This window comes from Pipistrellus hanaki (genome assembly GCF_964339955.1).
Source record: "Pipistrellus hanaki genome assembly, chromosome: X".
Lineage (NCBI taxonomy): Eukaryota > Metazoa > Chordata > Mammalia > Chiroptera > Vespertilionidae > Pipistrellus > Pipistrellus hanaki.
This window is the reverse complement of record NC_140524.1, coordinates 46800685-46822910: the sequence shown is the minus strand read 5'-3', so window position 1 is coordinate 46822910 and position 22226 is coordinate 46800685. Positions and strand designations below refer to the sequence as shown.

The 22226-nt window shown below is 39.3% G+C and overlaps 1 protein-coding gene across 1 annotated transcript in view; it reads right to left on the bottom strand.

Annotated features, from left to right (window-relative positions):
- Positions 1-22226, bottom strand: part of COL4A6 (collagen type IV alpha 6 chain) — a 451051-nt gene that overhangs the window by 74265 nt on the left and 354560 nt on the right. Inside the window, exons 4-8 of the mRNA XM_084870435.1 lie at positions 18898-19032; positions 17323-17367; positions 10461-10577; positions 3627-3695; positions 1769-1804 (exon numbers count right to left, since the gene is read on the bottom strand). Coding sequence (XP_084726561.1) covers positions 1769-1804; positions 3627-3695; positions 10461-10577; positions 17323-17367; positions 18898-19032 — 402 coding nt within the window. The remainder of the gene's footprint in view (positions 1-1768; positions 1805-3626; positions 3696-10460; positions 10578-17322; positions 17368-18897; positions 19033-22226) is intronic.

The window sequence follows — 22226 nt, the reverse complement described above, 5'->3', positions numbered from 1 at the left end:
TGGGAACAGAAAGGTGCCATTTGATCTGACCTCAGGTTGAATTTCATTGCATCATAACTTCTGCAATTTAGTCACATCAAAAGAAGAATTGGTTGAAAAAGTATTTCCCAATATTCAAACAAATTATAAGAATCATTATTGGCTGAGTTAACAAGCTATTCTTGCAGCCAAGAACAAAGACGTCTACGAACTTAACAGTATTATTCGGTAACATTCAAAGCAAGGCAGTCACATACAAGTCCATCAACATTGTTGTGGAAGCAGATGAAGCAGTTACTTATCCAACAGAATTTTTGAATTCACTCGACCTGCCAGGGATGTGACATCGCACATACTGCAATTAAAAATTGGCTTGCCAATCATCATGTTGCAAAATATCAACCAGGCAAAGTTTTGCAATGGCATGGGGCTTGCAGTAAAAAAATTAACTAAGCAACAATCTTGACAGGAACTTTCAAAGATGAAGATGTCCTCATTCCTCGCACTCCTATGATTCCAACGGATATGCCATTTCAATTTAAGAGATTGCAATTCCCAATTCGATTGGCGTTTGCAATCACCATCAACAAAGCTCAGGGCCAATCTTTAGAATTGTGCGGTTTAGATCTAGACACGGATTGCTTTTCACATGGACAATTATATGTTGCATGTTCTAGAGTCAGCAAACCAGTCACTCTCTATATTACACAGGAAACAGAACAACAAAAAATATTGCATACCCACAAGCATTGTGAAATTAAACATATTAAAAAGGTGCACTTTCTCTTTTCTTTCTTTTCTATTTAACCAGACTGAGCCACAGCAATGCGTGGCCGGGTACAGCTAGTCTTAAATATGAAGTCTTTCATGATGTATATTTAGGTGGACAGCATCTCCTCAAAGCTTTTGTGGAATTCTTATGCCACATTCCTAATAATGTTTCACATTCTGGGTCAAGGAGGGGGCAGAGACCATATGTGCATTATCTCAGGGATCACTCGTAGAATTTTTAAAAAAATATTTTTGCTGATTTTTTACAGAGAGGAAGATACAGGGACAAAGAATTAGAAACATTGATGAGAGAGAATCATCGATCAACTGCCTCTTGCACACTCCCTACTGGGGATGTGCCCGCAACCAAGGTACATGCCCTTGACTGGAATCGAACCTGGGACCTTTCAGTCTGCAGGCCGATGCTCTATCCACTGAGCCAAACCAGTTTCGGCTCATAGAATTTTTTTGAGAGTACGTGTTTAGTATCTGTTCTGGAATAAAGCAGAAAAGAAGGAACCCTGATATAGGCAATAACAAAGAAAGGAGGGGCTTTTCTTAAGCCACTTCAAAGGAAAATGACAATGTAGAAACTCAAGGAAAACAGAAAGCTCTTATTAATACAATTCACAGATTTTCATAGACTCACTATTATTTAGAGTCCCTTAAAATTTGTTTTATACAGAATACTTTTTAAAGATAGTGTTGTACTTTTGTTTTACTGACAACACTCTCAACACACAAGAAACTAAATGCTTACTGAATGAAATGCAAAATTCTGTACAAGGGAATATACATTTTCCTGGTCTAAAGGTCTAAAAGTCTGCCTGCTGTGTAACTTTGAGGTGGACAGTCCATCCTATCACTACTTTCTCATCTGGAAAAAGACAATAATGTGACCCATTTTCTACATTTTTTTTCTTGAGAAGGTCTACAAACAATGAAGGGAAGAGTGAAAAGGGACAATCAGTAACTGTTGACTAAACATTGAGAGCTCAACACATAAGTAACAACTTACAGTGATTCCATCTAGTCCAGGCAGCCCAGGATCCCCCTGAGAAACAGGAAAACAGTGAAGAGATTAATATACCAAGTCTGTGGTATTTCATAGATAATTAACCTAAAATGCATGGGCATAAAAGCTTTGCTGAAACTTAATCCTCTTCTGTCAAGTTCCTGTGTTTTTTGTTTTTGTTTTTTTTTAATTAATATATTTTATTGATTTTTCACAGAGAGGAAGAGAGAGGGACAGAGAATTAGAAACATTGATGAGAGAGAATCATCCATCAGCTGCCTCTTGTACACCCCCTATTGGGAATGTGCCCGCAACCAAGGAACATACCCTTAACTGGAATCGAACCTGGGACCCTTCAGTCCGCAGGCCGATGTTCTATCCACTGAGCCAAACAGGCTTCGGCAAGGGCCTGTGTTTAAAATAATGTATGAATTGGACATATTCAATAATTTACTTTTTTTCCTGAGAAAATCTAGACTCTAAAAGGCAAATATTATAGCTTTGGTTGAACAGGATTTCATATTTTACTTGAATTAATTTTTACTTTTTTCTAGGAACTTATCAATTAGAAACTGCTTCTGTGGGCTGGTGATTTCCATTCTCTTTTGGAGGAAAGCAAACCACCTTCCCATGTGCCCTTATCTTCAGAGAATATATATATATATAATGTAAATCAGACATTTCAAGGGAGAATCCACAGAGTATACAGTTTCTGATTACATTTTAATTACTTTGCACCATCTTAAGTCACTGTATAAATCTATAATATAACCATCTTTGAAAATTGCTATGTTCTACTGGGCCCAAGGTCTTTTATATTTTTGGCCAAACTAATCAATGTTTGCTGTGACAATGGCCATATTTTGATACCTGCTAGTCTTACTGCACTTGGCTTATGGTAAAAAGTAAGCTCTCTGCAGCATGGAAAGAACACTAACTGGCTGTGTGAATCTGAGCAAGTCACATAGCTTCAGTATCACCTCAGTTTTTCTATCTGTAAAATGAGCAACATGAATCTAACAATCATGAGGTTTTCCCCAACTCTTACATTTTATCTTCTGCTGTGGCATCTACAGCCAAGAGCTCAAATACTGTGCCTTTGTCAGTTCTCATCCACCCACCCCAATCACTCCATTCCAAAGTGACTTCCAATGTTCCAGGTTCTGTGCCATCCTCAGCTGAATGTGCTTGGATGCATCTTCCTCTCATGTTGGACACATAGGTTCTGATTTGCTAACAAGGAAATGATGGGCTCCCTTCCCACTCCTTAGGGAAAAAGGGTCAATCATTTAGTAACAGAGTTTATTGAGGGCCCATAGGATACCAGGCAGTACAAACCAAGAATTCAGTCACAAGAATACAGAAGGTTTTTATCAATGAAGAGATGAAAGTTTCTAACCAGCTGTAAAGTTGATGGGCAATTTTTGCAGACAGCCAGGGGCCCAGATAAGGGTGATGGGCAGGGCCAGGATCCTGGGCTGGTGGCCATGCTGAGATGGGCAGAGACATACATGGCTTCAAACCAAGGTATGCAGACATCAAGGATTCTAGAGCAGACAAAAGGTATCTACCTCCATAAAATGTCTTGACTTGTCAAAGAAAATGATATGCATGCAAACTGTTTGCTGATGTGTCTCTTATTTTTGGTCTAGATCCTATATAGCAAATATCTTTGACAGTATGGTTATAAACATTTCTGTCAGTGTTTCTACCACAAAATGCTCAGGGTCTTTTTTAAATACAGCTCGATCTGCTCCTTAAATAGAGACACAGTTCTGGAAATGTTTTTATTGGAGCTGGGGCCCAATCTGGGGGAGCTCAGTTTGTAGCCTACTCAGCAGTCTGCCTTAGAGGCTCTTACCTTTATTCCTTTGAAACTACCTTGGGTATGGACAGGTTCACCTTTAGATCCTTTCTTACCAGGAAACCCCTGAGTAAAATCAGAAAAAAAAAAACTTTTAAAAACATACACACACAGAATTTTGTTAATAAGATGTGTTTCATCCTCTGATAAGGATAGAGGATGAAACAGCAAGAGGCTGAAATTATATGGATTATTCTATGGCAGAATTGGCTATTATAAGGGCCAAAGTACATCCCCTGAACAGCTGCTGTGTCTCAAAATCATATGCCCACTCTCCTAATTCCAAAATCTCTAAAGGGATTAGAAAGGAGGAGACTTTGAATCTATTCAGAGCAGTCAACTTTTTCTGTTAAGAACCAGATAGTAAATAATTTTGGCTTTGCAGGCCATATCTGGGCTTTGTCCCATATAGTTTATCTTTATCTTTATAATCTTTTAAAAATGTAAAAAGCAACCACAGGTCAAGGGTCACATTAGATAGTTTTCTGACCCCTGGTCTAAGAGATATCTACAAAACTATTTCTATCTTGCGCTGCTACCACACAACTTCAACTTCAACACCTGTCTAAGAGGCAAGTGTGTCTCACTAACACAGAAAACAGTTCGAAGTATGCCCAACCCATCTATCAACCAGAAATTTACTGTCTCATTGACAGATGCCAGCTAACGTCTGCTAGATGTTGTCCTGTTGGGGAAAGTCAATATCTTCATACTTAATTGGAAGTCAGGATTAGTACTGGGGTTAACTTTGGGTATGGAATCATTGATTGAATAATGATTTTTTGAGCTCAAAATTACAGATATATTAAAAGACCAATGAGGTCCCAAAAGGACAAACCAGTTTCTTTCCTAATACTTCCTGTTTCTCTTAATACTTATGGCCACTACTTTCATCAAAGAAATGTCAAATAATACCCACTCAGGATTCAGCAGGGTTAATAAGGTTCTTTTTAGTAATATACATGTCTAAGTTCCTATTTAGACTTAAAGGGAGGTTTAGGGACAGGATTAGGTTTTACTTTTTTCCTTTCACTCTCAGATGTTCATTACCTCAGGATTTCTTTTCCTACTATTGGGGATAGCACTTCCTTTATTTCCTAGATATTCACTTTCGTCACACATATGTGATTTGCTCTCCTCTCCTGTTTCCATGGTTGTGTTTGAAGAACTTTGTGTGACATAAACAACTCATACTATGTTGGTAATACAACCCTCCCACCAGTTGCTGCATATTGGTTTGATCCTTAGATGTCTAGGTTATTTATAAGAAGCTGGGGCTTGTACTTTGTATGTATGTCTCACTTTCATATTTTATTTTATATTTAATTTTATTAATTTTATTTTTCCCATCACCATTCATTCCTCCTATAACCTCTTCCACCTACTCCCATCTTTCCCTACATAATCACCACACTGTTGTTCCTGTCCATGAGTTCTTCCTCTTTTTTTTTTTTTTTTGCTCAATCCCTCCCCCTCCCTCAACACTCTCCCCCATCAGAGTTGTTTGCCTTCTCTCTATCTATAAACCTGTCCCTATTTTGCTCAGTAGTTCAGTGTGGTCATTAAATTCCACATATAAGTGAAAATGCATGGTACTTATCTTTCTCTGGCTGACTTATTTCACTTAGCATAATGTTCTCCATGCTATCACGAAGGGTAACATTTCCTTTCTCTTCACAACCGAGTAGTATTCCATTGTGTAAATGTACCATAGATGTTTTTAAATTCAATTTAATTATTTAAATTGTATTTTATTGTTTAAAGTATTACAATTAGTAGTACATATATCTCTTTCCATTGATCTTCCCCCAGCCTCTCTTACCCCCTGGCACATGCCCTCAACTCCCCCTACCCCCAGTGTACTGTGTCCATTGGTTATGTTTATATGCATACATACAAGTCCTTGGGTTAATCTCCTAACTCCCCTCCCCAAAACTCCCCAGCCTTCCCACTGTAATTTGACAGTCTGTGCAATGCTTCTCTGTCTCTGTATCTATCTTTTTATTCATCAGATTATAATGTTCTTTATTATCCATAAATGAGTGAGATCATGTGGTATTTTTTTTTCACTGCTGGGCTTATTTCACTTAGCATAATGCTCTTCAGTTCCATTCATGCTGCTGCAAATGGTAAGCATTCCTTCTTTTTTATAGCAGCATAGCATTTAATTGTGTAGATGTACCACCGTTTTTTAATCCACTCGTCTGCTGATGGGCATTTAGGCTGTTTCAAAATCTTAGCTATTATAAATTGGGCTGCTATGAACATAGGGGTGCATATATGCTTTCTGATTTGTGTTTCTGTTTTCTTGGTATATATTCCTAGAAGTGGGATTACTGGGTCAAATGGCAGTTTCATTTTAAAATTTTTGAGGAAACGCCATACTGTTTTCCACACTGTCTGCACCAGTCTGCATTCTCACCAGCAGTGAAGGAGGGTTCTTTTTTCTCCACATCCTCTCCAGCACTTGTCATTTGTTGATTTGTTGATGATAGCTGTTCTGACAGGTGTGAGATGGTACCTCATTGTTGTTTTCATTTGCATCTCTCAGATGTTTAGTGACTTTGAGTATGTTTTCATGTGTCTCTTGGCTTTCTGAATGTCCTCTTTCAAGAAGTGTCTATTTAGGTCCTTTGCCCATTTTTTGATTGGATTGTCTATGTTCCTTTTGTTAAGTTGTATGATTTCCCTGTAAATGTTGGAGATTAAACCTTATCAGAGACATCATTGGCAAATATGTTCTCCCTTGCAGTGGGCTTTCTTGTTGTTTTGTTGATGGTTTCTTTTGCTGTTCAGGAGCTTTTTATTTTAATGTAGTCTTATTTGCTTATTTTCTCCTTAGCCATTCCTGCCCTAGGATCTGTGTCTATAAAGATATTGCGATGACAAATGTCTGCAATTTTGCTGCCTATGTAGTCTTATAGGATTTTTATGGTTTCCTGTCTTACATTCAAGTCCTTTAGCCACTTTGAATTTGTTATAGTGTAAGTTGGTGATCTAGTTTAACTTTTTGCATGTATCTGACCAAATTTCCCAGTACCATTTATTAAAGAGGCAGTTTTGGCTCCATTGAATGCTCTTGCCTCCTTTGTTAAATATTGACTCTAATGGGTCAGATCAATTCCTGGGTCCTCTATTCTGTTCCATTGGTCTATATGTCTGCTCTTATGCCAGTACCAGGCTGTTTTGAGAACCGTGGCTTGGTAATATAGCTTCATATCTGGTATTGTGATCCCTCCAACTTTGTTTTTATTTTTCAGGATAGCTGTGGCAATTTGGGTCTTTTTTATTTTTTATTCCAGATTAATTTTTGGAGAGTTTGTGCTAGATCTTTGAAGTATTCCATTGGCATTTTAATAAGTGTTCCATTGAATCTATAGATTGCTTTAGGTAATATGGACATTTTAATGATGTTGATTCTATCAATCCATGAACGTGGAACATGGTATGTTCTTCTATTTGTTTATGTCTTCCTCTATTTCTTTTTTCAATGTCTTGTAGTTTTCTGACTACAGGTCTTTTATGTTCTTGGTTAAGTTTATTTCTAGGTATCTTAATTTCTTTTTTCTTTTTCTTTTTTTTTTTGTGCAATGGTAAGTGGGATTTTTTTTCTATTTCTCTTTCTGTGAGTTCATTATTGGTATATAAAAAGACCTTATATTTCTGGGTGTTAATTTTGTATCCTGCTACATTTAGGTCTAGTAGTTTTTTGGTGGAGTCTTTGGGGTTTTCTATGTATAGTATCATGCCATATGCAAATAAGGACAGTTTTACTTCTTCTTTTCCAATTTGGATGCCTTTTATTTCTTTTTCTTGTCTGATTGCTATGGCTAGTACTTCTAGAACTGTCAAACAGGAATGGTGAAAGTGAGCATCCCTGTCTTGTTCCTGTTCTTAGGGGAAATGGTTTTAGTTTTTGTCCATTGAGTATAATGTTGGCTGCAGGTTTGTCATATAGAGCTTTTATTATGTTGAGGTATGATCTCTCTATTCCCACTTTGCTGAGAGTTTTTATCACGAAATGGTGTTATTTTGTCAAATTCCTTTTTTGTGTCAATTGATATGATTATGTGATTGTTGTCTCTTAGTTTGTTTATGTGATGTATCACATTTATTTATTTGTGGATATTGTACCAACCTTGCATCCCTGGAGTAAATCCCACTTGGTCATGGTGTATGATCTTTCTAATGAATTGCTGAATCCAATTTGCTAGAATTTTGTTGAGGATTTTAGCATCTACATTCATCAAGGATATTGGCCTGTAGTTCTCTTTTTGTGTGTGATGTCTTTATATGATTTTGGGATTAGGGTAATTTTGGCTTTTAGAAAGAACTTGGAAGTGTGCCTTCCTCTTGAATTTTTTGGAATAGTCTGAGAAGAATAGGTTTTAGTTCTTTGAATGTTTGGTAGAACTCCCCGGTAAATCTATCCAGACTAGGTCTTTTGCTTGCTGGAAGATTTTTTATGGCTATTTCAATTTTTTTTGGTAGTTATCAGCCTATTCAGGTTTTTTATTCTTCTTGGTAGCTTGTATTTTTCTAGGAATATGTCCATTTCCTCTAGGTTGTCCATTTTGTTGTAATAGAGTTGATAAAAATATTTTTTAATAATCATTTGTATTTCTTTTTTTTTCCTTTTTTCCCCTAAAACATATTTTATTGATTTCTTACAGAGAAGAAGAAAGAGGGATAGAGATTTAGAAACATCTATGAGAATCATCGATCAGCTGCCTCTTGCACACCCTCTACTGGGGATGTGCCCACAACCAAGGTACATGTCCTTGACTGGAATCGAACCTGGGACCTTTCAGTCTGAAGTCCGGCGCTCTATCCACTGAGCCAAACCAGTTTCGGCTAATCATTTGTATTTCTGTGGAATCGATTATTTCACCTCTTTCATTTCTGATTTTGTTTATTTGTGTCCTCTCTTTGCTTCTTGGTAAGCTCTGCTAGAGGTTCATCAATTTTGTTTATTCTTTCAAAGAACCAGGTCTTTGTTTTGTTGATCTTTTGTATTGTGTTTTTGGTCTCTATGTTGTTTATCTCCACTCTGATCTTTATTATTTTATAGTGATGAATAGCAAGAACTTACAACCAAGATTACTCTAACCAGCAAAGCTATCATTCAAAATTGAAGGTCATATAAAGTGCTTCACAGATAAGAAAAATCTAAAGGAGTTAATCACTGCCAAACCAGTATTATATGAAATGCTGAAACGTATTCTTTAAGAGGAAGAAGAAAAAGGCATTGATAAAAATTATGAACAACAAATACATATCTATCAACAAGTGAATATAAAAATCAAGTGAATAAAAAATCTGATGAACAGAATAAACTGGTGAATATAACAGAATCAGGGGCATAGAAAGGGAGTGGAATGATAATCCTTGGGGAGAAAGTGGTGTACAGGGCGGGAAAAGACTGGAAAAAATCATACACCTATGGCTGAGGACAGTGAGTGGGAGACAGGCATGGGTTGGGGTGGGAACAGGGTGGAGGGGAGCTATGAGAAGAAAAAAGAGGAACAACTGTAATTATCTGAACAATAACCACAACAAAATCCAAAACAAAACAATAAGAACATATTTGCAAATGTTATCATTGATAAAGGGTTAATCTCCAACATTTACAGGGAAGTCATACAACTTAACAAAAGGAAGATAAACAATCCAATAAAAAAAGGGGGGGGGCAACGGACCTAAATAGGTAATTATTTTTTTAAAGAAGAGAGAAGGAAGGCCAAGAGACATATGAAAACATGCTCAAAGTCACTAATTATCCGAGAGATGCAAATCAAAACGACAATGCAGTACCACCTGACACCTGTCAGAATGGCTATCATCAACAAATCAACAAATGACAAGTGCTGGTGAGGATTCAGAGAAAAAGGAACCCTCGTGGACTGCTGGTGGAAATGCAGACTAGTGCAGCCACTGTGGAGAACAGTATGGAGTTTTCTAAAAAAAACCTAAAAATGAAACTCCCATTTGACCTAGTCATCCCACTTTTAGGAATATATCCCAAGAAACTAGAAACACCAATCAGAAAAGATATATGCACCCCTATGTTCATAGCAGCACAATTCACCATAGCTAAGGTTTGGAACAGCTTAATTGCCCATCAGAAGATGAGTGGATTAGAAAACTATGGTACATCTACACAATAGAATACTATGCTGCTATAAAAAAGAAGGAATTCTTACCATTTGCAGCAGCATGGATAGACGTGGAGAGCATTATGCTAAATGAAATAAGCCATGCAATGAAAGAAAAATACCACATAATCTCACTCATTTATGGAAAATAAAGAACATTATAACCTGATGAATAAAAAGATAGATACAGAGGCAGTGAAGCATTGAACAGACTGTCAAATTAAAGTGGGAAGGCTGGGGAGTTATGGGGTGAAAGAGATCAACCAAAGGACTTGTATGCATGTATATAAACATAACCAATGGACACAGTACACTGGGGGTGGGGGGAGTTGAGGGCATGTGCCAGGGGGTAGGATAGGCTGGATGAAGGTCAATGGGGGAAAAAGGAGATATATGTACTACTATTTCTAATACTTTAAACAATAAAATATTGTAAAATTAAAAAAAGTAAAATAAAATAATTCTAAGTAGTGTAGCATGTATCATCCTTCTGCAATTGGTATTATTCTTTAGACTTCTAATGTTTTGTTGCTGCCAGCACAGACTTCTAAATTAGACAAGAGGCTACAGGGATTGCCCCATAGATGCTTAGTGAGATCTCCAGTTTGGAAAAAGGGGGGACACTTTGAGGAAAGAAAAACCATTTGAAATAATATACAAAGATCTGGAAGCATACAGGTGGTCCAAGCAGCCCAGGATAGCCATCAGATCCTGGAAATCCAACAGCTCCTTGAGTTCCATTACAGCCATTCAGGCCAGGTGGGCCTCTGGGCCCTGGCTGTCCAGGGTGTCCCTGTTTAAGGAGAAAAGAAGGGGTTGAGTCAGGCACAGGACTCTCAGCTACTCTCTGATGAACTCAACAGTGAGAGGATCCAAGCATGCTGCCAAACTCTGGCCCTTGTTCATTCTTAAGCCCATCACTGATGCTCTCATAGCTTTCCTTTATACTCAGGTGTATGTTTCTTATAACAGTTCAGTGTTACCCCTTCCAAAAGTGGTAATGCTTTATAGGATCCAAACTGAAACCAAAGGGATCAAAATGAAGAGATAGGACTCTCAGGGCATTGCAGCCTCACCTTCTCTGGGTACAAAAATATACTAAGTTAGGCTTCGCTCTCTGGAAGTTGAACTGCTACCAACATGGAATCATGACAGGCCTTAGGACTCCTCAGAACAGATTGCAGCCTGGGAAACCTATGATGGCTTTCTGTATTGAAAGTTTTGCATAAAAAGTTATGCTGAATTTTGGTCAACTGAGCAGAAGCAATTTTTTCAGCAGCACCTCTCCTGAAAGCAGCTTGTTAAAAAATAATATGTTCCTGAAAAAATTACACTTTCAATCCTATTTTATATTTATATCATGCTATTGCTTCAGTTAGGGAATGCTATCTTCCCCTCTTCTCCATACTCACCAATGAGGCAGTTGATTTGCTGGACTATTAATAATCATTTATATACAGTTGGTATGATTTCAATAATTTTCCAGAGTTGGTCTTTCTTGGTGCATAGAGCATGCTTTTTTTTTTTTTTTTTTTTTGGAAGGGAATATCTCTTTTTTAATCTATCAAAAGCAGGTTGGGTATTGGGTAAGCAGCAAATAGATGACATGAAAGACCAGAAATCTAGATAGGTCAATAAAACATATATTATCACCCTCTCTCACACACTTTTTAAATCCAAGTATATATGCAATGATTTGAGGGAAATATGTCATGAATTCAAAAGTCAACTTTTCAAATTATTAGAGGAAACAAACTTTTATCAAATTCTTAATGAGAATATGTTCCATAGAATTGTTTCATTTTTATTGTTAATAAGTTGTAGGAGATAAATAGTTTGTTAATACAAAAGTATGATTTTATACTGCTAGACTCATAGAATACTGAGTATAGAAGAGTAGTCAGTAAATTTATCCTTTCAGTAAACTTGCTGTAATCTGTGCTTTCTAGATTCATGTGATGATTTTTACTTGCACTGGGGAAAATGAGACAACTTATTAAGTCATCATTTTATTACCAAATGATATGGCTATTCTTATTTTCCCTCTGAAGATTTACATTCTACCTTCCTCAAATATGTGCCTTGGGAGGATGACTTTTATGGACAGCACTGTGTAAGCTCCATTTCCCTTATTCCTAGTTTTATTTGACACTAAAGTAGGAGGAGAAAGAGCACATGCTATTTATTTCCCTTATGCCTTCCTTCCTTGGCTATATCTTTGGAAATGGCAACATTTCTATACAAGCTTAGCTCCTGTTGGAAAACTGTTATTTCATGGCTCCAGGTTACACAGGTATCCAGTATAACCATTGCTTCTTTCCCCTTTGGTCACATGGGGAAAACTGTTATTTCATGGCTCCAGGTTACACAGGTATCCAGTACAGTGGTGCCTCACACAACGAACTTAATTCGTTCCAGGAGCAAGCTTGTTATGCGGAAAGTTCGTTATGTGAAACGCGTTTTCCCATAACAATACATGTTAAAAAAAATAATTCGTTCTGTAGCATAAAATATGCTAAGATGACATAAAAAAAATATGCTAAGATGACATATTTTTATTTAGATACATCTAAAAACATAATTTTTTTTAAAAAAAAAACACACATTTTTTTAATTTTAAGACAGACTAAGTAGAGTCTACCAAATCTTGCACATCTTCATCCATTTTCTGCTTTTTGGCCGATGGTTTCATGAAAAACCTGTCCAAAGTTCGCTGTGCGAGGCGTTCGTTATGCGAGGCACCACTGTATAACCATTGCTTCTTTCCCCTTTGATAACAGCTTTTTGTTAGTTGCTTCACCATCCATTGTTGTTTCCATTAATCCTGATCTTTAAATCCTTTAAATATACATTTTTACTCAACTCTTGTGTTAACTTTTTCAAGTGTAGTACATACTTCTTTCTAGGATCCTGGCCACCACTTTAAAATGTCCCAGCTAAGCAGCCAGGCCCAGAGCAGCAGCTGCCAGGCTGGGAGTGGCCAGGCCTGGAGCAGCGGCTGCCAGGCTGGGAGCGGCCAGGCCCGGAGCAGCCGGGTCGGGTGCAGCCAGGCCCGGAGCAGCAGCTGCCAGGCTGGGAGCGGCCAGGCCCGGAGCAGCAGCTGCCAGGCTGGGAGCGGCCGGGCCCGGAGCAGCCGGGTCGGGTGCGGCCAGGCCCGGAGCAGCGGCTGCCAGGCTGGGAGCAGCCAAGCCCGGAGCAGTGGCTGCCAGGCTGGGAGCGGCCAGGCCCGGAGCGGCCGGACCCAGAGCAGCTGGGTCGGGTGCAGCCAGGCCGGGAGCAGCAGCAGCCAAGTCCAGAGCAATTAGGTCAGGAGCGGCAGTGACCAGACCCGGAGCAGCTGGTTGTGGAACGAACCAGAGCAACAGAGGCCAGGCCTGGAGCAGCCAGGCCCGGAACAGCTCGCTCCTAGCCTGCCCCTGCCCCACGGCTGCCTCTCAGACATGGCTGGAAACTTTTGCGGGAACTTGAGGGTCTGCTGAATCAAGTGATGAAGGCTTAGATCTGGATATGTTGAGTTAGTATAGCGCTGGGGTGTTGATCTGTGAGTGCCTTGGGTGGGGCCTGGATGAGGCTGGTTGACCTATTTGGAAATGTCTTTTGTGTGAAGTGTATCATTGGGCATGTGGAGGTATTATTGATATGAGAAAATGCTAAGTAATTGAAAAAAAAATAAATAAAATGTCCCAGCTAAGCTTGCTAGAAGCAATCTCTCAGTTGAGTAACAGGGATGAGTTAAGGCAACACAACAGGCTGGCTCAGTATTAGGGGTTTTACAGTAGTTCTGTTTGACTGCAAAATCTTTGTTTTATTCTTGCACATTGGTATCCACATTTTTTTCTTATTCCCAATCCTTCTGTAGTTTTCTTGCCTAAACTCCTGATAGCTCCTATCTACAGAATTCCAGAGACACCTGTTCACTCTTTTCTACTTTAACCAAATTCTCTGGTATTAATCTCTGACTTCTAACAGACCTGTCAACCCTTTCTTATTCAGCTGACACAATGAGATGGTGGATAAAGCATTTGAATCAGTCAGACTTATACTAGAATCCTAGCTTTTCCACTCCTCAACTTAAGCCTCAGTTTTCTCATCTATAAAATGAAGATGAATAATACTTGTATCTCATAGGGTTGTTGTTAACATTTAAATAAAATTTAAAATTTATGTTTAAAATTCCATGAGACTGTTTACTACACAGGAGCTAAATAAATAGTAAGTCTTCCTCTCTCAAGCAAGTCAGCAAGGATAAGCCACCAGGCTGAGTTCTGTCTCCTCTCAGCTCTCAATACCACATTTCTGGCACATTGACCTTTCTGGTTATTGCTAATGATTTTTCATATGTGTGTGCCAGCTCTTCAAGAGAATGTAGCTTTATTACATAGTAGCTTTTTTTAAGGGAGGAAACAATTGTTTTATATAACCAGAAATGTCTGAGCACATAGACTAGGAGGATCTGCTGTAGTCCAGAAAAGCAATTCTCTTCAGAACCCATATTTCAAAGGAATAGTTTTTATTTGGTGAGCACCATGTGTTCACTTTGAAGATATAAATCTGGTATGTTCATTTACGCATCTTTAGGAAGAAAAATGTTTAAGATTGACTCCATGGGAAAAGCTAAACATAAATTTCAAAGGAAGATTTGAAAACTTCTCTCAAATTATCTGAACTAAAAACACTCAAAAATCATACATTTCTTAAAGGTGCCAGCAACCTCAAATCACAGCTATGATATCATTAAAAGCCACAGCCTTACTATCCCTAGTCTATGTTGTTTTAATGTTGAATATGTTGATGAATGCTTATTTGTTCACTCTCTCAATAAGTTGCTGTGCCCCTTAGTGCACAGAATTGGGTGATCATGAATGACTACTTGATCCTTCATGTTGAAATTGTCTACATGACAGCAAAAATGGAGTTTTGGGAGTGAAACCAGTGGCATATATGTTAGCGATCAGCCATTATTAAGATGGAAATCAGGTCTATGCAGTGATCCAGTTTAGTAAGATGTGTTTGGGAAGCTGTTGATTACAGCCAAATTGCTTAATAAATGCCACTGAAAGTTGAGAAAAATAATGTCTGAGTAGGCCAATGTCTGTTTTATTCCTCTGTCTGAGGGAGTCCTGCCAGTCTGAGAACTGTTGTTTTTTAGGTTCTGGAGGTTGGAATCCATTTCCCAAATAATTTTAGAGTTCCTTGTATATGATGAATTCAGTCCTGGAGTCTCTGAGGCCCCAGAGAGGATCAGAAAACATACTTGTGTTTTCCAGGAGCTAAATAATACTATTACACAAGACAATCAATTAGTATTGTTGGCCATATGTAATAAGGAGCTAGAGGGTGTGGGGGCAGATATCAAGGACTCCTGAAAAATTGCAGATGAAAGGAAGTGGTAAGCAGTAAACATGAGGTGCTTAATAAATGCACAATGAATAACTGGAAGTATAAAGGGAGAACAATTTTATGGAGTAAGTGAAGCAAACAAAAGTCAAAAGTAAGGGTATATAACCTTTGGTCAAGGAAAGGGCCAGTGAAGGTATAAGGGAGTGGAGGCTTGTACTGGGAGCAGCATGCTTATCTGAAGGAATTTGGACACCTGCAACTCATTCTCCCAAGCAATGAAGTCCCAAAGAGACGTATCAATTCCTGCAAGCCCTAGTGTTCTCCAAGTTATGGGTTGCAGGCAGAAATGTCCAGATGGACTCTGGGGCAGGATCCAGCTCAGAATTGGAACCAGCCTCTGCAACACAGGATTCACTTCCTTCCTTTCGCCATGAAAAAGAGACTACAGGGGGAAGGAGATAGTACCACTGAGATCTCTAAATCTCCCCACTCATCTCTGGTGAAGCCAGCTTTACAGGATGAATGGAAGAGGCAGCCTCCAGTTTGCTAGTTTCCCTTACCCACTGGCTTCTTGAAGATATACATTCTGAGTGGAAACTATACATAAAATGGCTATAGGAACACAAGCATGAGACAATGACAGGGGACATCACAAAAGAATGACCAACCCCATACACTTACCATATTTCCTCATTTGGCAGGGTCTGGACTTAAATAAAATGCAGATATCTGATGGCCAGTTTATTGATACATGTAACAAATACAAGGTAAGTGAGCCTTCTGTTCTCAAAATTCATAAATGTATAATACTAGATTTGGAGAGGAAATGGATTAGATGATTATATATTTACTAGATTCGTGCAATAGGCTTTCCTTCCCCTGGCTGGCAGCACCGGTTTTCCTCTGGCAACCAGGACCAAGGCCTTTGCTCTGGCTACCACCTTTTGTCTTTGCTCCAGATAGAGCCTTCAGTCTTTGATGTGGCTGGAGTGCCACTCTTGTAACTCCCTGTACCCCATGCCCTTCCCCTCATAACAGGCGTCCTGCCCTGCCTGGCTGTTCTGCGTCAGCATGTGTCCTTCCCAGAGGCCTAGAGTGGCGAGGGGGGCAAGGCTGCTGCCATCTTTGTGGAGTTCATTTGCATACTCACTCCTGATTGGCTGGTGGGTGTCACAAAGTGATGGCCAATTTGCATATTTCCCTTTTATTAGTGTAGATGGGTAGATATATATATATATATATTTTTTTTTTTTTCTGTATCATCATAGTAGAGTGTTAGTATATATAGCAGGTTCTCATGAAATACCTATAGACTGGCACAAAGAGATTTGAACCTCCTTCCCTAATACTAGAGGATTATGTAGTGTCACATAAGAAGCTGTTTTGTCTAGAGCTTCCACACAAGATTTGGTTCTTCTCTTAAATAAGGTTGAAAACCATTGCTATAGACAAACAACCCAGGCTAAAGTTTAAATATATAAAGAAATTCCAAAGGACGTAACTAAAAAGTGATAGCAGCAAGTACAAACACTATATTTTAAAGATTGACAAAATGTTTCCATGTGATCTCCAGTGGTGAGATTAGTAGGAATATGAGGTAAAAATGAAGAAACTATGCAATTGGGTTGGATGAAATGGGAGAAGATGTCTGCAGGCACCAAACTCCCCACTTATCTCCAGCAAAGCCAGTTGTTCAGGATGGATAAAAGAGGCTGATCTTTGGAGTAGTCATTTTGTAAAAACTAAAGGGAAATTCACTCTGAAATGAGAGGAGTCTGAATAGAATAAATTATAGGAACAAAATGTATCAAGATACTCTAATACCCAATTTCATGTACTTTCTTAAATTTCTTATAATGAGTATGTTCATGCTCTAATGTGACACTGACTCTGCACTTCAGAGCCAGTCTCTTATTCCCAATTAAAGCTCCCCTCAACCTACAATAACTATCTCATTTTGCTAAGATGTTGGTGGCTTCTTATATTTTCACATGTGCACCCCCAACTGTTTCAGTTGGTGCTGCCTATAATTGAATCCCAGGGAAACTGTGCAACCACTGCCCTTCAGATCTTAACACACATCTCAACACTTGACCCTGAGCATGTTTGCATAAGATGGGATGTTGCTAAGGCCAAAGGTGCTTAAGTTATGAGCAGAACCTAGAGCAGAACCAAAATGCCTTTGTGGACACACTCACCGGAATCCCATCAATGCCAAGAAAACCAGGAACTCCCATGGGACCCTAAAAATAGGAGTAGGGAGAGGAAAGTTAAAGACAATCCAATTGATCTCCATTTGATTTATTGATAGTTAATTTTTCATGTAATTTATGACCTAAGTTGTTAAGAAGCATTTTATACCTCCTCTTCCACATTGCTTCCTACTTCAGTTTGAAGTGATCACTTGCCTCTACCTGAAGTCTCAGACCCATGTGTATTATGAGATCAGTTCTTATTTTAGGCAATGGATTATACAATTGGATTATATAATACAATTATTACATAATTGCATCATACATACAATTATACAATAAAAGTATACGTTGCCCTGACATCTGGGCAAACCAGGATGGCCTTAAATGTTCTAACCATAACTCCCCCTCTCCACTCTGCTCCTATAGATAGGGTCTCCTAGGCAAATGACCATCCTAATCAAACAGACCAGATGTAGTTCCTACTTATCCCTGAGTAGTGGGTTTAGTTCCCTGCTAGCCCATCGAATTAGTCAAACAAGCCAATCACATTCTTCCTCAGAAACCAAGGGATATCTCACCTCCTTGACACTACAACATCTGCCTCCCATAGCCACTTCTGGTTTATTTTTATCCCAAGGGAAACTCTTGTGTGGCCCTGTGGTGTACTTCCCAGATTATTATGATCTCTGAATGCATTATAATCTGGCCACTCAGTGTATATCCTATATAACAAAAGGCTAATATACAAATTGTCCCCTCAACCGCGAGTTTGACCAGCAGGCAGGCCAGCCAACTGCCCATGTCCCCTTCCTTGGCCAGGCTGGCTGGACCCCACCCAAGCATGAATTCATGCACCGGGCCTCTAATATATATATATATATATATATATATATATATATATATATATATATACACACACATACATACTGAGTGGCCAGATTATTATGGGTTCAGAGATCATAATAATCTGGCCACTCAGTGTATGCAACTAATAAACCTGCTGTACATCCATTCTGTTCAATGTCAGGTGTCATATTTTTTGGCCAACCCCAGAACCCTAGGGTGGGAGTCCCTCCCTCACCAGTGGGGTAAAGAGAAGGTGACAAAAATCAACAGGATACATAAATTGAACACTAATCTCAGTCAGCCACCATGACACGACCAATCTCCATAATTTCATATATTTTCCTATATTTGTGGCCCAGATTGCTTCTAAGCATTCTGAGCCCTTGCTTCCAAATGGCCTTGCCTTGAATTCCTGACTTCTACTGCCAAGATGATTGGAGTTTTGACTCATACCCAGTTCAAACCAATATGACTTCACACCACAGTGAGCCCACTTGTCTAACAAGTAGTTAATACATGCACTTTATTGATTGCTTCTTATGAGAGTTTCTCCAGAAATGGGCTGATCCATTAGTAGTACACCACTCAACCTGTCTCGTATTAAAACATGTAGCCCAACTCTATAGTATTCAGGATTAGTGTTATTTCCACAACAGAACTGATATTTAGAACCTTTCACCTTCATACTTGTGACCCATAAGTCAAAGAAAAATCAAGCTTTGGTGCTCTTACCTTATCTCCTTTTGGTCCATATGCTCCCAGAGGGCCTGGGAAGCCCCTTTCTCCTTTGAACCCTGATAAACCACTGGGGCCAGAAAATCCTTGAGGACCTGTTTGACCCTGAATTCCAATGGGTCCTGGTTGCCCCTAAGATGGACAGAAGGAGTATAATTAGTTACCAAAGGACTTAACATCAACATTGCTCATTTTCCCATGCACAAAAAACACTGTCATCACTTCATTAAATAGTTTTGGCTTAGAGATCTGTGAAGTATGCCAAAGTTCCAGACACAGATCAGAAAAGGCTATTTTAGGGGCTGCTAAAATTATTTGGATAGGACATATTTTGTAAGCACATTTAATAAGATTCATGTGCACCAATATCCTTCAACTTTGTACTTCTTAGGAGATTAGTTATTCAAGCTGGATAATAATGTCTGCTTCCTGGTTAATGCCAGGTCATCCATCAGATTGTCAAAATAGCAAAAGAACAGAACGCTAGAGAGTATCATGACATTTTATAACTCACATCCAAATGGCCAACCACATGCTTTCTGTGAAGTCCATAAACAGCTGTGCTTTAAAGAACACTGTTTCCAGGGTCAGAGAGGGGGAACCCAGAAACCCATGGGCTGACCAATATGTCAGAGCTCATCTTTGTTGGCAGACTTTGGGACCCCATAAGTGCAACTGGAAACAGATGCTCACAGGGAACACACACACACACACACACACACACACACACACACACACACACTGTTTATTTGCTTCCTCCCTCTCTCTCTTCCTTCCCTTTACTCCTGCCAACTGCATATTGTAGAAGGTGTAATATCCAAGAAGCCTGAGAATATACATCAAATACCAATTATGAAAGCAAAAAGAAGCAACCTGAAGATTTTGAATGCCCTGGTTATAAAGTATGTGTAGCAATGAAGTCTGAGAGTTCAGGCTGACATTTTAAAGCTGACAGAGACAGAGAATTAACTCCAGTGGGTGCCACACAGAGGACTAGTCTATCATTTAGAAAAAAACACCAGCAGGGACTGAATTTTCTTGGCAGAAAAATGAAAACCATTAGTAATGTTCATTACCTTTCAGAGAACACAACACCATATCAGTTAGAAAGCTTATTTTCATAAATGTTTTCCATCACCACCTCTCTGTACCTTTACTGATTGCCTGCAATTTTCTACATATCTGTGAAAAGCTCTGAGAAAAACCCATTAAACATGCCCTTTAATATTCACCTTCAAGTTTTACTTTTTAAAAGCCTGAAAAAAGGACAGACCATTTATGTGGTGGCTAGCATCATGTACTGGAGATGCAAGTGAACACCAGCTGTATAGGGCTTTTAAAGTACAATTTTCAGTGTCAATTAGGTCCATGAAGACCTAGGATTCTTGTAAAAAAGTAAAAGATGCTCTTCCCAAGGAGATGCAATTCCCCAACACCCAACATGCACACAGCCTACAAATGATGCTAGGGTTCAGACTTTTTATTTTTATTTTATTTTAAAAATTAATTTTTTTATTGATTAAGGTATCATATATTTGTCCTCAACCCCCCCCCCATTCCAATCCCCCCCACCCCTTTATTGTCCTTGACCACTGGTTAGGCTCATATGTGTGCACATAAGTCCTTTGGTTGATCTCTCCCTTTTATCCCTATCCGCCCTTTGAGGTCCAACAGTCTTTTTAATGAGCTCATCTCTGGGAATGATGGGTGGGAGTTGAGCTTTAACTTTTTATACTCTTACTCTTTGTTGTTGAAATTTTATTTACAATGATTCTGTTATTACTTTTGTGAATATATACTGAGTGACCAGATTATTATGATCTCTGAACACATAATAATCTGGTCATTCAGTGTATATCCTATGTGATAAAAGGATAATATGCAAATTGTCCCCTTGATCAGGAGTTCGATCAGCAAGCAGGCTGGCCAACTGCCCCTGTCCTCTCCCTCTGGCCAGGCTGGCTGGACCCTACCCATGCATGAATTCATGCACTGGGCCTCTAATATATATACACTGAGTGGCCAGATTATTATGCATTCAGAGATCATAATAATCTGGCCACTCAGTATATATATGAAACTAAAAAGAAAAAGAACAATACTTTTAAAAAGTAGTGGAGGGATGCTGTTGAGAATTAATGAAGTTTAAAATATAGGCCTAAGCTTTCAAGACTAATGTACTCATCAAAACCATAACAAACAGCCGAAACCGGTTTGGCTCAGTGGTAGAGCGTCGGTCTGCGGACTGAAGGATCCCGGGTTCGATTCCGGTCAGGGGCATGTACCTTGGTTGCGGGCACATCCCCGGTAGGGGGTGTGCAAGAGGCAGCTGGTCGATGTTTCTCTCTCATAGATGTTTCTAGCTCTCTATCTCTCTCCCTTCCTCTCTGTGGAATATCAATAAAATATATATATATTTTTTTTAAAAAACCCATAACAAACAGTACATGTCCAGAACCTAGCATAAATGGTATAAGAACACAAGGAAAGTGTTGAACATGCAGTTGGTAATGCTTTCATTCTGTCAATAACTCGGGTGGGGGTGTATGTTGAGAGTGAGTCATAGGCCACACTGGAAAGGCTGAGTGGGCCCCAACTGGAGTGGGCCTGGAAAGCAAGGCAGGAAAGTTGACAAATTGATGTGGTGGGAAGTAGGGAACCCTTAGAAGATTGGGGTCAGGGAAGGATGGGAGGAAGGCTTTGTGTTTCAGGGCTGAAACTCATCAAGGAGCATTCAAGAGAACATGTGTGTGTCAGCATGAGTCCAGGGCAGACTGCCTGAGGCTGGAACAAGGGAAACAGATAAGAAACAGCTGTTGGGGGAAGAGGGAACTATTTGGTGGGAGGATTGGGGTGGGGTGCAGGACAAGCTTCTCAAAACCATGTTATTACTAGCAGAGAGGTTGCAGTCGGGGCACAGAATGTTTGACCCTGCTCAAAGCTTTCCTGCATCAAAGAGAGGAGGTGGAGCGCATGATAAACTATTGAACAGCTATTAAGAGAAAAGATTGTGGTGTCACCAAATTCCCATCTTGCTCACATCACTACAGCTTGAGCAGTGCCTTGCATGGGCACATGGGCTGACAAACTCCAGCTCTGATCTCTTGCCTTTTGTAAGTGCATGATCAGCAAGAGTAAGCAATGCTGGACTTAAATGGAAATCTGATTCCATCCAGAAAAGGCAGGATTCCACGGCCCATTCCTTCCCCTTTGCTGGGTATGCATGTTGAATTTGCCACAGTTGCACAGCCGACTCCTCAGTTCCAGCCAGAGAACTTAAAGTGAATCTCTTAAAGAACTCAGGGGTGCTTTGAATTATAATTCTT